We start from the raw sequence: 17,043 nt of genomic DNA on the forward strand, positions 1-17,043 counted from the left end.
AATACATACATTTTAAACTGGGGCAAATAAAACGGACTTTTTTGAACTTTAATTTTGGGGGACAGTAGGTGATTTTCTTTGGCCATTTTTTTTTAACTTTACGTAGTGTAGTATCAAAACCTTGTCTCTAAATCCAAAAATGTCCATTTTATTTATCTCATTCAAAATAACCATCAAAAAAATTTACCCATTTTGGATAATCCCCTTATCTTTTTTTTTTTTTTCTGTTAAGAAAAAATTCTTTCGAAATTTTTACATTCTTTTTTCCAGTTACTCAACCTAATTAACATTAATTATTCTAAGATTTTATTAACATCTCTAAAACCATTAATGGGAAAGGAAAAACATAAATGTAGCTTTTTAAACCAGTTTTTGTAAAATAAGTTCTTAGATTAACCATTAGATATATTTTCTACCTTTAAACTTGATACTAATAGGTACCAATAAAACGGCTGTTTATAATGAGAGCTCTTTCAACTTTCACCAATTTAAAAGTTTTTCCAAATTAAGGGATCCATCATATGGCCATCAATTTATATATATATAGTGGTTTTTAAACGACTTAGATGAAGAGGCTTTTCCAAATGAGAGTAGGGGTGCTGCCTAAATAAAATTCAAAAGTTTTCTCTCCAAAAGGTAAAGCAGTTCATGGTCCAGACTGATGCAACAAAGGTTAAGATGGCAAAATGCCTGAAAATTGGTACAAAGGATTGTTGAGAATCCCAATTTATTTGTGTGGCCACCATATGTACACAATACTTGTACCTTTTGCATGGCAGAGTCCAAATTTTCCATTAAAAACAAAAAGGAAACAAATATATACATACATACACACACATAAAACACCCAGCGAAAGATAAAATGTTTATATTTCAAGGACACAGGAAGAGAAATCCAAGTTCCCCCTAAAAGGGTTTTGGTTTTTATAAGTCCAGAATTCCAAAAAATGTTTTTATCAGGCCTGGTTAGTTACTTTAAGAGGGAGATTTTTTTTTAATTCCCAATTAAAATTGTAAGTTTTGTATGTATATAAAACTGGCTGGGGTATTAGCTGGAGGCTGGCAATCTGTCATTTCTTTATCTTTTTTCCTTTTCTTTCTTCCTTTCGTTCATTTTTATTTTTTTTTTTTTGAAAGTTCTATTCCCCATTCTAAGGTAGGGTTGTCAGAATAAAATTGCTAGTAGGTTTTCCCACAGGGACAACTCTATGGCATGAAGTCTTTGCCTATACCACTCCTGCAAGTTTCTCAGTCATCGGAGAAAACTGTTACCAGCCAGGAAGGGGGTCCCATTTTTGGAGTTGAAAGGTTCCTCATAAGAGTTTTACTTTTATTCTGAAAAATTCAATGGAGGTAACCAAATTGAGGAAGACATTAGACCAGCCTCTTACCTAACCACTCAGTCCTGACCCCAGTGTCTTTCAACATGGACCCACTCTGGATATCTCCACTGGGAATTTTCCTGGTATCTTTCAATCAGCCCCACCTTGGACGTCTACTTAAGATGGGTGTTTCCCGTTATCTTTCAACAAGGCCCCACCCAGTATGTCTCCACTGGGTGGGTTATTCCCCCCCAGTATCTTTCAACTGGAGAGCCAGGTACCTGGATACACCACCAAATAAAACTCAGGATTATCACCCAATATGGGAGATCCGAGAAACAAGATTGACTTACCCAAATTCATCTGGACTCCCCGAGGAGGTGGATGGGCACAAAGGGCCACTGCTGGTACCAAGGCTCCTGATACTCGGAGAGTTCAGGTGGAGAAAGTCTGCTCTGGGTCCCTTCATGGTGTCCAAAACTGTTGACTGAAATACATGTGCAGCCTAAAAGTTAAGAGTTATGTTTATTTGGCGGGAGGACTCGAGCCGGGATGACAGCCTCTCAGATCTCTCTGAGGGACTTCTCCGAAGAGGTTTGTGAGGAGCTAGGATATATAGGAGCTCTACAACAAAGACCAGGTAGTTGGAACAATAAAACATTGTTTGTTATCTAAAGAAAGCCAGGTATGTCAAGTTAAAGAGTTTAGTGATTTTCTATGTATCATTTGGGCTCACTGGTTTCATTCTTTAGACAAGCACCTAGCTATCTAGGGCAAGTATCCTGTCTTGTCTTATTCTCATTCTGTTCAGAGGGCACTGTTGTGAGTGGCTGTAGAGGCTGGTCTTCAGGCCTGTCCTCGCTGGGTGATGGCGGAAGCCACTGATGACTTGGTTTCAGCATTATTTGTTTACTGACATGGTTGCAGTATTTTCATTCATATTGTAGTATTTTCATTCACAGACTGATTGTGGATAATCTGGAAAATTGGAAAGGAATCGAGATAGAATTACTGCAGGTACCTTCTACTTTAATATTTCGTGTGCAAACATAAACACGGATGAAGCATACATTTGAATTTGGTGGTGTAGGGAAGGATTTCTGCACATCACAGGAGAAGGCAAGGCAGAATTCTTCTACTTTGTTGGCAGGGATGTGGGTCCACCTGTCTTTTCTGTAGCGGTTTCTGAGAGCAGTTTATGGTAATTAACAAACATTGACAAACGGTGGCACACATTGCATTTAAGAGCTGGCCTGTGCAAACTTGTGTATTGGACAGGTGGATTGGAGAGAGATGTAGCCCAGGCCTGGGCTCAGATACAGGTTTAAATCGCCATTTCCTCACCAAAGGGCCTTGGACTAGAGTGTAACCTCCCTTAACCTGTTGGTGAATCTGTGAAATGTGCATTATAATATTCGTTTCTTCCTGGGTTTGTTGTAAGTTGTAAACAGTATTATAACACTCATGAAACACTTAACAAACAGGCACTTAGCAGTGTTCACTGTGTCTGTCCGCCCCGCTTAGCGTGTGTCACAGCCGTAAAGGTAGCATGTGCCTGTTGAGGATGCACTGGTAGCCCCTTGAATAGGTTGTGAATTTGGTGATTTCCTTTAATCCTGGAAACTCTATATGCCATGGGCAGTTATTTTCATGGACAGATGAGGAATCTCAGGGTAAAGAAGACTGTGTAATTTGCCCAAAGTCAGACCATAATTTTGGGTGCTGGGGCCTCGGTTCAGCATGGGCCCCTGGGCCTTCTGCCCTCTCCGTTCAGCCCCAGAGCCAGACGTGGGGTCGCCTTTCTCCCAGCCCAGAATATCCAGTAGGCAGCAACACAAACCTGGACCTGTGCTGCTTAAGCAAAACTCCGGAGGGGAGGCAGGTACTAAGGGGATAAATGTAAAAACAGACGACTGCAAACAGTGATCAGCTCTGAGAAGGAAAGGAACACGCCTCGCCACGCAGAGCTGGGAGCTTTCCCTTCGGGGCTGCTCTGGGGGCGTTCATCTCAGCTAAACAAACTCCGGTCCTGCACCAACGCAGGAAGGCAGGGCGCGTGTGACCAGGTTGACTTGGCCTCGTTGATCATACTCATTCCCCATTCAGCGGCAGCTCTTACGGGCACTTACCTAGTAAACAGATTTTGGCCATTATCATAACGCACTTTGCTTGGTAGTTTTATTGGCCTCACATTTGAGATGAGGTAATTGAAGCTGGGGAGTTTGTTGCATGCCCGTGATTACTTTGGAAATACCCCCACTGGTCTTTCAACCTAGACTGGTGTGGCTGTTATATCCCAGCCCTGTGAATGGCATCGTGTAGCTTCTACCAAGTGGTGCAAATGACTGACATTGATTTTTCTTAATTCGTAGGAAATGGTATGTGACAATAAGAGAAATAGGTAGTCAGAAATTGTTTGGAAAACTAGAACAAAATCCAATTCTTCCCCAGCTGGGGAAGCGTACCCAGTGTCACTCACCCCACTCACTGCCTGGCATCTCCTCCCTGCCGACTCCATGTTCAGAAGCCACTCTGAGCCTTTGAAGAACATTTTGCCTCATGACACTGTTGACTAAGACCTGCGGCCTCTCTGTCCCTGGTTAACTCTCTCTTCAAAGCCATTTAAATTTTATGCAGGCTCCTCAGCTCAGATGTAAGAATAGCCTCTTTAAACTTCTTGATGCAGCTCCTTAGTGAAGATCTTGCGAAGGAAAACTAGCCAAAACCTGGGAGGTATGCACACAGTGACTGCAACCTCAGCACTTTGTGAAGTTCAGAATCAGAGGGGTGGGAGACTAAGGAAAGGCTTTTTAAAGTAGAAAGGGGAAAGTGAAAGGACACAGGCTGTGTGAGACTGAAGCATCTCGGTCCCAGCTAGCAAGGCAGCTGCGTTCAGGATGGTATGTGAGGAGTACAGAGTTCTCACAAAGAAAGAAATGGTGGGATGGGAGGGAGGACAGATAGATTCTTTACTAGGGAAGGAAAAAGTGCGCTGAAAACTTCCTGGTTGAATAAGAGGACTGTGACATGATGTGCTTGTATTTTGGAGAGAAGGGTTTTGTGGGGACAGGCCTAGGAGAACGCTGTCTGGCTAGGGTGTCAGCACAACAGGGAACCACAGAGAACAGGGCCGACCTCAGGGCACCTGCTGGGGGAGGGGCTGCCCGCCATTTTGAGCCCTGGGGGCTGCTTCTTTCCCTTAGCTGGGGCCTCAGAACACCCTTCATATCCCAGTACTGTTGATACAAGAAAACAGATGTGGGGCATGAGAAGGGCTGTGTCCCAGGCTTTGGTTGAGCCCCTGGAATGTGCCCCACCAGACGTGGGTCCTTGGCTTCATGCAGGAAAGATTTCAAGAGCAAGCCACTGTTGAGTAATGGTAGATTTATTCACAGAGACACATTGAAAGGCAAGAGAAAGGCCACGAGTTGTGGGGTTCGGGTGCTCAGATTAAAAGTAGGTATACACTCCACAGATAGAGTGTGGGCCTTCTCGGAAGAGGGAGAGAGAGTGGTGACCGCGAGGTGGCGCTGTGTTGCTCGTTTTCTTGGGCTTGGTTTTTTCATATGCTAATAAGTAGACTGAGCAGCCTAAGGGCAAGGGGCTGGGATTCCCAGGGAGTTGGCCATTTCCCACCCTGTGACCTTTTGTGGCTAGCCTTGGGATGGCCATGGTGCCTTGGGGCATGTTATTCACCATGTTACTATTACAATGGGTGTATAATGAAGCTCAAGCTCTGCTAGAAGATATATCTCTTCATCTTGAGCCTCAAGGCCTATTGGGGATTGAATCCTTCACCATTTTGATGTTAATTGTTGTGGCCTTCCTTGAATGGCTGTGCTCTGCCCCCTTCCATCCTGTCTCACTGTGATGACACAGAGAGAGCAAAGGCCGGGCCCTGCCTGTGCTCCTGCATTTAACAAGGGGATGGGTGGTGTGGGCTGAGGATGACTCTGAGTGGTGAGAAGGATGTTTCAGATTTTCCCACGTGGGACAAGGGGACGTGCCAGCAGCCACTGCAGATTGATCTCATGGGCATTATCGCTTGTGTCACTCATCTTTTCTATTTTACTTTTTTTTTTTCAAGTATTTAATCTAAATTTAATATCAGGTTTTTTTAGGAAACAAATTTCTCTTTTTCTTTTCTTTGGGGCTCTTTAGGGGGTAGGTAATTAGGTGTATTTGTCTGTTCGTGGAGGCCCTGGCACTTGAACCCAGGACCCCGTGCACGCTAAGCTCACGCTCTACCACTGAGCTCTACCACCCATCACATCATCTTTTCCTTTTTGCTTTAGCTGCCAAGAATCTTACAGCTGAATTTCTAGTCGGCCTTTAACACTTACCCTAACTTCATGGCATTCATTTTTATGACTTTACCTTCCCCTGGTTTCATTTAATTATTCAATCTCCATTTTGTCTTCACTCTCACTTTTGTCTTTTTGTTGTTATGGTTGTTAAGCTGTGTTTAAAAAAATAGTTTAATTTCTCTTTTAGCAGGAGGCTGAAAGTAAATAAATATGTAAACAAACTTATCACACTTAAATATTTTATACTTTCTAAGCTGTTTAGTAGTTACTTAAAAACCGAATTGAATACTAAAGTGATAAAATTTTTAAAATATTTTTTAATTTTTTATAAAGGTATAGCTGATTTACAATATGATATAAGTTTCAGGTGTACAATAGTTGCACAATTTTTATTTTTATGTTCCATTTGTAGTTATTGTAAAACATTGGCTATATTCCCTGTGTTGTAAGATCCATCCCTGTAGCGTGTTTATGTTAGATGGAGCAGTTTGTTTAAGAAAGCTGGGTAACGCAGAGTCTGGGGAGTGGCTCCGTCTAACCCATGTTCATGGTCACCCTTCCTGTCAGAGCCCAGGCCCTCACTCCTCTCTGCAGGGGAGCGAGTGGAGGCAGCCCTCATCGGAGCTGGCACCACCCACTGAGAGGCAGTGACAACAGTGACTCTCTGTGGACATGCAAATTGTTGTTCCAGGAGCTTTACATGCATTTCTGCATTTAATAATTAAAGCCCTCCTGTGAGGAATCATTTTATGTTTTTAATGAATAATACATTTTATTTTGATTTTGATAGACTTCAAACCTCCAGAAAATGTACTGGAATAGTACAATAAACGCTTAGAGCATTTCACCTAAAAGGGCACTATTTGCCCTTTTGTGTGTGGCTTATTTTAGTATAAACTTTCAAGGTCCATCCATGTTGTAGCCACAATCAGTAATTTTTTCTTTTGATTTGATAATATCTTTTTCCTTTTTTTTGGTTTTTGTCTATTTAAAAATATTTTCATTGAATTCTAGTCAGTTTATAATGTTGCATCAGTTTCTTGTGTACAGCACAACACTTCATTTATATAGAAACATACCTGTATTAATTTTCATATTCTTTTTCAACATAAGTTACTATAAGATACTAAATATATTCTCCTGTGCTATACAGTATAAACTTGCTGTTTACTCTATACATACTATCTGCAAATCTTGAACTCCCAATTTATTCCTTCCCACACCCTCTCCCCTCTGGTAACCATAGTTTGGTTTCGATGTCTCTGTGTCTGTTTCTATTCTGTAGATAAGTTTATCTTTTTGTTTGGTTGTTTTTTCTTTTATTGTTTTTTTTTAGATTCCACATGTGAGCGATCTCATATGGTATTTTTCTCTCTCTTTCTGGGTTACTTCACTTAGAATGACATTCTCCAGGTCCATTCATGTTGCTACAAATGGCATTATTTTATTATTTTTTTTATGGTGAATAGTAGTCTATTTTACAAATATACTACAACCTCTTTATCCAGTCATCTGTCAGTGGACATTTAGGTTGTTTCCATGTCTTGCTATTGTAAATAGTGCTGCTGTGAACATTGGGGTGTAGGTGTCTTTTTGAATTAGGGTTCCTTCTGGATATGTGCCTAGGAGTGGGATTGCTGGGTCATATGGGAGGTCAATTTTTTGTCTTTTGAGGAACCTCTATACTGTTTTCCACAATGGCTCCACCAAACTGCATTCCCACCACAGTGTAGGAGGGTTCCCTATTCTCCACAGACTCTCCAGCATTTATTGTTTGTGAACTTCTGAATGATGACTATTCGGACTGGCGAGATGTGATATTTGATTGCAGTTTTGATTTGCATTTCTCTGATAATGATATTGAGCATTTTTTCATGTGCCTATCGGCCATTTGTATGTCTTCATTGGAGAACAGTCTCTTTAGGTCTTCTGCCCATTTTTGAATTGAGTTGTTTGTTTTTCTTTCTTATGAAGTTTAAAACTGTTTATATATTCTGGGAATTAAGCCCTTGTCAGTCTCATTTATTGCAAATATTTTCTCTCATTCCATAGGTTGTCTTTTTGTTTTGCTTACTGTTTCCTTTTCTGTGAAAAAGCTTGTAAGTTTAATTACATCCCACTTGTATATTTTTGCTTGTATTTCTATTGCTTGAGTAGACTGCTCTAGGAGAACATTGCTGAGATGTATGCCAGATGTTTTCCCTATGTTTTCTTCTAAGAGTTTTATAGTGTCATGTCTACATGTTTAAGTCTTTAAGCCATTTTGAATTTATTTTTGTGTATGCTGTGAGGGAGTAGTCTAACTTCATTGATTTACATGCAGCTGTCCAGTTTTCCCTACACCATTTTCTGAAGAGGCTGTCTTTACTCCATTGTATGTTCTCACCTCCTTTGTCAAAGATTCAATGACCAAAAGTTTGTGGGACTATTCTTGGTAATTTTGTTTATCCGTTCATTGATGGATGGATATTGTTTGTAACCTTTGGCTACTCTGAATGATACTGCCATGAATATTGATGTGCAAGTTTTTGTGAGAATATGTTTTCATTCTGTTGGCTGTACAGTTGGCCCGCCATAGCTGTAGTTTCCACTTCATGGATCCAGATAGCTGATTGTAAAGGGACTCGAACATCCTTGGATTATGGAATCCAGGATGGGGTGTTCCTGAAACCAACCCCTCGTGGATACTAAGGGATGACTCTACATGTAGGAGTGAAATTGCTGAGCCATATAACTCTAACCTTTTGAGGAAACAACAGACTTCTCCAAAGAAGCTGCACCATTGTCCCTTTCCCCTGGCCGCATAAGAGGTATCTCTGCCTCCTGAACAACACTTGTTATTGTCCATGTTTTGATTATAACCATCCTGGTGGTTGTAAAAATCGATCTCATTTTCATTTTGATTTGGCTAGTGATGCTGAGCTTGTTTTCATATGCTTATTGGCCATTTCTGTATTTTTTTAAATCCTTGGAAATTTTAAAAATTGGGTCGATTTTCTTTGTATTGTTCAGGTGTAAGCATTTGTTATGTATCCTGAATACTAGTCTCTTATTAGATACATGCTTTGTAAAATTTTTCTCCTATTCTGCAGATTGTGCTTTCACTTTAGTTCTTTTAAACATTAAAACAATTTCTTTACAGGTGAGGTAATTAGATGTATTGATTTATTTTATTTTTCTTGCTAATCACGCCCTCTATCAGTTGAGATACCCCCTTCCCCTGTCATTTCACTTTCTTGATGATGTCCTCTGTAACAAAAAGGTTTTAATTTTGATGAAGTCCAGTTTATCTGCTTTTTCTTCTATCACTTGTGCTCTTCGTATTGTATCTAGGAAACCAAAGCCTATCCTAGGACTTCAAAGATTTATACTGTGTCTTCTTTTAGAAAGTTTATAGGTATAGTTTTTACGTTTCTGTCTCTGATCCATTTTGAATTAATTTTTATTTGTTATATAAAATATGGGGGTCCAGATTCCAGATTCATTCTTTTGCCTGCAGATACCCAGCTTTCCCTGCACCATTTGTTGAATAGACTATTCTTTCCATGGAGTGTTGTTGGCACACTTGTGGAAAACTTTGTTTAAATGTAAGTTTTTTCCCCCTGGGATTTTATTGTGTCTCATAGATTTATTTATCCAAACTTATGCCAGTAACATACTGACTTAGTCCTATAGCTTTTTAGTACACTTTAAAGTGAGTCATTCCACTTTGCTCTGCTTCTTCAAGATTGCTTTGGCTGTCCTGGGCCCCTTGCACTTCCATATGAATTTTGGGATAAGTTTTTCAATTTTTGCAAAGAAGTCAGTTGGAATTTTGATAGGGATTCCACTGAATTTGTAAATCACTTTGGGGAGTCTTAACATTTTTAACAATATTGTCTACCATTCCATCAACATGAGATGTCTTCCATATATGTAGATCTTTTAAAATGTATTGGTGATACTTCAAAATATTCAATGTACAAATCTTGTAAATTTTTGTTAAATGTATCTCTCATTTAATTTTTAATGCTGTTGTAAATGGAAAATCTGAGCTTCTTGGGGTAGGAGTATATATCAATTTGTTTATTTCTAGGATTTCTATGCAGCAACTACCCTAGGTTTATATTTGCAACATAAATCTATCCACAACTCTTCCCACCCCCATGTTATAAGAAACCAAGACCCAGGTTAAGCTACCTGAACACCTATGTGGAATTGAGAAATGAGACCCTTGGGTGGGGCTTTGTGCAGATGATACTGAGAGCTTATTTAGGATGGCTTCATCTTAATTTCTTTTAAACAACACTTTCGGTGTAGTCAGATATATTAAGAACATGCCCTTTTGATGTGCAGAGGAGCTAAGACTATTATCAAATAATTTCTAGAGAGAGTGTTGTACTTGAAATCTAATTTGCATCAATCTTTGAAGATTTATGTTTCAGGAGCTTTGACTAAAGAACACCTGTCTTTATTCATTAGTGACAATTAAATGCTCAAGCAACATGTAATAGTCTGAGAACCTGCCCCCGCCCCGTAGTGCTGGGTGGCTGCAGCTGTAACAGGAGTCAGCGCTTACCTTTCCCAGTATGCTTGTGCTGATCCGCTCAAAGAGGTTCGTCCAACAGTGTGTCAGTTGTCTGTTGGACATAGCCATAAAACATTGAGTTAAGGTTGCTGGAATGCATTATATTCTTATTAATAATAAGTAAGCACATATTGAGTACTTACTGTACGTTGGGAATTGTCCCTCAGCCTCACATGAATATTATTTCTCTTAAAACCTCACATATTTTCTTGTTATTCTCACTTTACAGATAAGGAGACTGAGAATTAAGTCTTCTCTCTTTTGGGTGGAGCTCATTATCAATGACGGGAAGTTGTAAGGAAAAAGATATTGATTCATCCTGAGAAAACAGTTTTCTGAGAGTCAGCAGTAAAGAAGGTGGACACTGAAGAAGGTGATCATTGTTCGATTGAGACGAGCCCCGGGTTGTACGGAGTCAGCATCCCTGTCCTGGACACAGCCAGTGTAGAGCTGCGTGGTGTTTGAGGCGGCGATGCCGTGCAGGGAAAGCAGATGCCGGGCCATTGGGCTGTGCTCAGGCCCGGTGGGGCTTTCTCCTAAGGGCAGTGGACAGTCATTGACAGATTTTAAGTAGGGGAGTGGGGTGCTCTCGTAGATCACTTTTGTCTTGTAGAATGCTTAGAAACATTTAGAAGGCTCAGCTGGAGGTGATGTGATGAGTCAGATTAGGGTGGCTGCCAGGTGTAGGAATGTAGAATTTTCAAGTGGTTTTCAGTCCCAGTTTTGTGGCTCAGTAGCCATGTCACTTTGTATGATGCACTCAAGGAAGAGAAACAATTTATCTAATCAATAAATGCAGTGATGTACCGACCTCCCAGGACTGCTGTGGAGATCCAGTGAGATAACGTGTGCACAGTGTGCAGCATGGTACCTAGCACAGAGTCAGTGCTGAGTGAGTGCCAGTGAGTATCTGGTAGGACAGGTGTGGGTGGTGGGACTCGGTGACTGAGGAAATCTGGGCCCTGAAGGAGGGGTCCAGTCACATCTGTGAGTGATGGGCCTGAGCTCGGAGAGGCAGAGAGACCTTGCCCCCCGACCAGGGGCCCTGGGCTGGACGGCTATGGGAGGAGAACCGTGAAGTCAGCTCTTTGCAGGTGGAGTTGGAGTTGCCCTTGCGACATCTAAGTGCAGTGTCACGAGCTCAAAGAGGAGGTCTGGGCCCAGGCTGTGAATTTTCCTATAATCTTAATCCCTGAGGACGCTGAGGTAGTGATCACTGAACGTGAAGACATACTTTACAGGACAAGTGAATAGTAGTATCATCTCTGTCATCAAAGCTCACGTCTCTTTATTCATCACCCACTTTGCTAATTGGGTACTTACAGAGCTCACTTCACCGACCTCCCCTGGGCTCAGGCTCCACAGTAAAGAGCTGGTGAGCCTCCCTCCTTTCCAGAAGACGAGACATTTTGCTGGTAGCCTTCTGTAACTAGCCAGACTTAGAATTTTAGTTTGTTGATTTAATTCTATTTTCTATTAGCCATCTCCTGACAAGAGAGACCTTTTACCTCATGGTCATATTTCAAATAGATGTTACTGAGAATTGCTGATCTGATCCATAGAGTAAGTATTATATTAACCTTGTAGAGTACTTATCATTTTTCTGTCTTTGCCCTTTAATTTTGTATGCCCTTTCTCTATCCTTTTTGGGGCATTAATTTTTTTTAATTAAAAGATGTCTGTTTGCAGTTAAGAAAACAAAAGAAAAAATAAACATGATAGCTAAACATAGAAAATATCTAGTGTGTTTTCTGTCTTGGCAATGGAGGGTTGTAGAAACTTGTGAAAACCTTCATTACACAGGTTTCTTAAAATGCGGATTAAGAAATAAAACCTTCCTTCTTCATCTTACAAGCTGCACAGCTAATTGTCAAGAAAGTGAGGGGAAATCCTCAGAAGCCAAGACAAACCAGAAAGCAGGGATTCTGGGTGATACATGAGCCTTAGAAGCCCTGGGGTGCCTGTTGGCTCCTGTACTGAGTTTCAGTTGCCTTGACAGTAGGGCAGGAGGTGATCCCGAAGCCTCTCACACTGGGAGTTGGATGACTGATCATATGTAAGGCCAAGCCCATTCCGAGAAGCATGGTTTACTAAAGGGTGAACTAGGAAAAAAAATTTCCTCAAGGCAAGACAGTTAGGAAAGTCAATTTTGTTGGAAGAGGGGAAAAATTACAAATCCAAAATAAGGATATAGTTTAAAGCTCTTCTGGCATGAGAGTGACCACAAACTCCTGGCAGAGAAGCACAGCTACTCCTGGAATGAGAAGCTGTGGTTTGAATGAATCAGTGAGCAGCCATTCCGAAAAAGGCCTCCAGAGTCTTGTGGATCAAGATACTGGACGGCAAACACCTCTCTTCCAAGGTCTCATTCAAATAACTGGAAATGTTTTAAAGGAAAGAATCCATAATCATAGTTCTGTTTATTAACATTACTATATGCTAGGAATTCTGAAGTGACTATGGAGTTGACTCCTCATTTATGGACCTTACTTTCTCTTTGGGGAGAAAAACTGACATAGTCGGGGAGCTTGGTAGAGGGAGGTGTTAGTCTGTTGCAATTAGCCAGGAGAGGAGATTAAGAAAGCAGTGAAGGGTGGGTGAACTTTTTAGCTGAGGACAGACAGTCTTGTTCAGTTGGCTTTTAATTGCAGGCTCAATGAGCTGTCAGTGGAGGGAATTGATCTTACGGAGGATGGACTTAGCTCAGGCCTCTTTAGAATGGACACGTGAAACTGGAGAAAGACAGTGAAATCTGTGCAGACATTAAAGTTCACTTGAACATGCTCCATCCCTGAGCCAAAGATAGGACAAATATGCAGCACTTCTTAAGGACAGAGGAGTGGTTTCTAAGGTTCTCCAAGAATGAATCCCAGGGAAACGGGATGGCCAGTTGTCAAACTGTGACTTTGCTCTTTGGACGGTGTACCCACCAAGGGTATTGGACTTTTATAGGTTTCCATTTCTCTTTAATACACGTCAGGTTATTAGGACGTGGGCACAAGTATTTGACACCTTGTCGAGGCGACTTTGGTTACCTGCCTAGAAGCACGGGCACTGCTATGGCTGCGTCATACATCTTGCCGCCCATCCCGTTCCCCGGTTCAGTGATCACGGCAGAGTGGTCCCTTGTTGACCTGTCCGTCTCCTCTGTGACATCATAACCCATGAAAAGACCGGAGCGTATTAACGTGGTTTTCTTAAAGTCAAAGGAACAGATCAAATATGGATTCAGATTTGTTCTTTCCTACTTCAGTAGTGCCATGGAGAAGGCAGTTTGGGCAGCTTTTTGTAGGGCCCTGGAGGCTTTCTCTCTCAGCCTCTGGGCACCTTTATTGAAAACCCTTCATAGCTGTCTGGAGTGCTGTAAAACCACTCCGCCTGTTTTGCCCTGAAGATGTGTTCAGTTTATAACTCATCTCTACTCCTTGGAAAACAACTCAATAAAAACTCAGTTGGTTTCCCACCAGCCATGGGCAGGGGTGGGTGTTACCTTGTTATTATTTCATAAAATAAAAATAACAATAATAATAATAATAGTAATAATAATAATAAATAATAATAATAAAAGAAGTCTTAAAACAGCACTGGGCACATTGGAGAGAGTCAATAAATGCTTCCTGGCTTAAGTCAAAAGTGATGACTCAGTGATTCCATGGCTGCTGTATTTGCTGAGCTAATTACTCCTTTGCTCCATTACACATTTTTTTACCTGAAAAAGAAATACATGCAATTGGTTAAAAAAAATTCAAACAGAGCACAAAACTACACAAGTGAAAGAAGTTTACACTCATCCTCTGTTCTTCCAGCCCTCCCTGGAGATGCCACTGTTTACTATCCTTTGGATGCTTTTCCAGATATGGTATGCACATTCCCAATTATGTATGTAAATTCCTTTAAAGTTTTAGTTATTTTTAACTTAAAGCTATTTAAATCCTCAAGTGGCTTCTGCCTGGGTAATAGAACAGAACAAATCTGACTGCATATTAGATCTTTTCATTTGACTTTAACCCTATGCTCTTTCTCCTAGGCTTCATCTTGCTTGTAAAACAATGTTGCTTAGAGCCTGAAATATACAGGAGAGCCTATTCTAAAGGCTCTGACCTTTAAGGATATTTAACACTTTTTCATTCATAAAAAGATAACAAATTACAGAATAGAAAATAACGTTTGTTTTGTTGGAGGTTTACAGAGATTTGACACAGGCAGATAGCTGCAAAAACAAAGGATTCTAAAAACAAAGAATTCCTACACCAGGAAGATTGCAACAACCAAGCACGTAGAAATGGAGCCTGAATTCTGACTTGGGAAGATGGTTTTCCAGGACATTAGTTTGCCATCTAGGTCTACAGAGACTTGCTATTCCTTGCCCCAACACCTGGTCTCCCAACTTATTGGCCTGTCCTTCACTGAGGAGAATGAATTTGGACTCGGTAGCACTCCTATCTCCCTAGCAAGCAGGGCACTGGAACTGAGTGTTATGGAAACAACAAGGCCAGCCAAGAAACAAGCACCACTGGGAGGGTTGGAGTACTAAGACTTATTATGCCGGCGGGCTCAGAGGGGCTTCTGCTCCGAAGTTCTGAGCAACTCCAAGACGTGCACATGAGGTTTTAAAGGGTTAATTACAAGTAAGGGGTATTAGCCAATAAGGCTCAAACAACAAAAAGCAAGGAATCAGTACACTGGAGCTTATCAACTTGTAATAGATCACGTTACTGACACCTGTTGAGGTTGGATTTACGAGTTAGCTTGTTAGCCCAGTAAACTGACACTAAACTTCAGATTTACGAGTTAGCCCAGCAGAATTTAGATCAGTAAACCGACACTTATCACACTTAGATTTGTGACTTAGCTTGTTAGCCCAGCTGGGCTTTTCCTTTACATGAGGATAGCTCTCCCACACCCAGGGAACTACTGTGAACCCTTGGTGGTTCCACTAGGGTGGGGTGTGGTTTACCCAGGAGGGATGGGGACTGTGCACCAACACTCAGGCAGTCTGCTCTGTCTGGGGCTCTGATTTTGTACCACCCCTCTCCCCGCCAGCCCAACACCTGGGAGAGTGGAACTAAGGCAGAGATCATGCCTGCCTGTTTCCCAGTGTGTAAAAGGGGAATAGGTACTCTTCCCAAGGTAGTTCTGAGCGACAACACCTGCGGGTGCTTGGTTCCCAGAGCAACAGAAAACCCAGCTCCACGTGGGGGCAACGGGTGTGATACCCATAGGGGTTCTGCTGAAGCATCGGATGGAGGGCTGGATCAGAGAGGTAAAACATGAGCTGCGGGCCTTGAAGGGTAACAGAATGGTACAGAGGCAGGACTGCCGCCTCCTTCGGGGTGCCCCCAGAGGTAAAGCTTTTTCTCTCCATCTCCGCTAAGACCCTCCCCTCTCCAGATCCATCCCTTTTCTCTGCTCTTCCTGTCCATCTGTCTCTCTCCACTTTTCCCCTCCTCTCCTCCCCCTCCCATCTTCTTCCTCCTTCGTTGCCCCACCTTCTCTCGCAGAACCCAGAGTGGATCGCTGGCCCTCCTGCGCATGGGCAGTCGGTGCCAGCTGGACCACGGGTTGGAAGCTCCAGCTCCGAGCCGGGGATCGGCCCCAAAGGCTTCTCAGCTCTGTCGACCGGTAGGCCTTTAGCTCCTGCCCGGAGCCGGGGCCTCTGGCTGTGGCAGTGCAAGGTGGGGGGCTCCCGGGGAAGGGGTCAGTCGGCTGCGGGAGGGCGGTCGGCATGTCACAGCCCCCCAGGGCGCCAGTCAGCCTGTGTTCAGCTGAATTGCTCTGGCCAGACCCCTCTGCCAGCGACACCTACCCCGGCGCCCCGGCCACACCTGTCCATGGCCAGGTGGGCACCTACAGCCTCTCACCCAGCCGGGCCCCCCTAAGACCGTTGCTGGCATCCCCTTCCCCTCTCCCGCCCGCGAGTCCTCTCCCGCCCGCGAGTCCTCTCCTCCCGGGCTGCCTGTCCTCGGCCGCCGGCCCGTCCCCGCCCCTGGGCGGGCTGTGTCCTGGGCGGGCGGGGTCTGCGGACCCGAACGGGGGCAGGCGGCTGGGGCTGGGGCTGGCCTCCGAGCGGGGCTGCAACCCGCGTTTCCACCAAACCCCCCCCCCCCGCTTTCCCTGCCCCGCGACCCCGGGGCTGCCCTGCTCTTCCTTTCCTGCTCCCTGAGGACAAGCTCTGCGGCGTGGGCGCTGCTCCCTGGGCTGAGAGCCTCCGGCTGTAAAGCCCAGCTTCTGGTGGAGTCGGGAAAGTGGATCCTCAGTGCTGAGCGAGCTTCTGTCTCCTCCCTCAGTGTTTCTGCCCCAGGTAAGTACCTTGAACACTTTCAGGAGTTATGATGGCGGTCCTTGTTGATGTCACGTGTTTTTATAGTGCCAGGGATTACAGTGTTGAAAGCAGGGCTTGGTTCAGTTAAAAATGAGCTGAAGGCATGAGGCTGTGACATGCTCCTTCCTTCCCACTCCCAGTGTGAAACGTGTAACCGTCGATTTTAAAAAGATAGTTACAGTCCCTAACTAGCCCAGCCCAGCTAGGGTGCGTTAACAGGAACAGCACCACCAGAGGCGTTGGAGACCCAGGGACATTGCAGTCCTAAAGAGCTCCTGGCACAGTTTGGTTTGTTTTTGATTTTTGTTTTTCTTAAATCGTGGGGCAGACTAGTAGTATAGAGGGAAAAATAATTGTCAAGAAATATTTTTTCATATAACAGCTTTATTGTGATATTGTTCACACACCATGAAGTCCATCCATTTAAATGGTACAATTCAGCAACTTTTAGCATATTCACAGTGGTTCAACAATTATTATTCCAGAACGTTTTCATCACATCAGAAAGACCAGTGAAAATGAGTGA

General features: G+C 43.0%; 1 protein-coding gene across 3 annotated transcripts in view; it reads left to right on the forward strand.

Annotated features, from left to right (window-relative positions):
- LOC141578440 (uncharacterized) overlaps positions 1 to 17,043 on the forward strand; it is a 147,687-nt gene that overhangs the window by 69,735 nt on the left and 60,909 nt on the right. For 2 of the 3 annotated variants that reach the window (XM_074368897.1, XM_074368896.1), the window contains one exon: positions 15,697 to 16,491. In XM_074368897.1, coding sequence (XP_074224998.1) covers positions 15,697 to 16,074 — 378 coding nt within the window. In that variant the 3' untranslated portion in view covers positions 16,075 to 16,491. Of the gene's footprint in view, positions 1 to 9,127; positions 9,216 to 10,424; positions 10,569 to 15,696; positions 16,492 to 17,043 lie in introns of those variants that run through there. The other variant, XM_074368893.1, reaches the window with a different exon arrangement.

Source organism: Camelus bactrianus, chromosome 8, assembly GCF_048773025.1.
Source record: "Camelus bactrianus isolate YW-2024 breed Bactrian camel chromosome 8, ASM4877302v1, whole genome shotgun sequence".
Lineage (NCBI taxonomy): Eukaryota > Metazoa > Chordata > Mammalia > Artiodactyla > Camelidae > Camelus > Camelus bactrianus.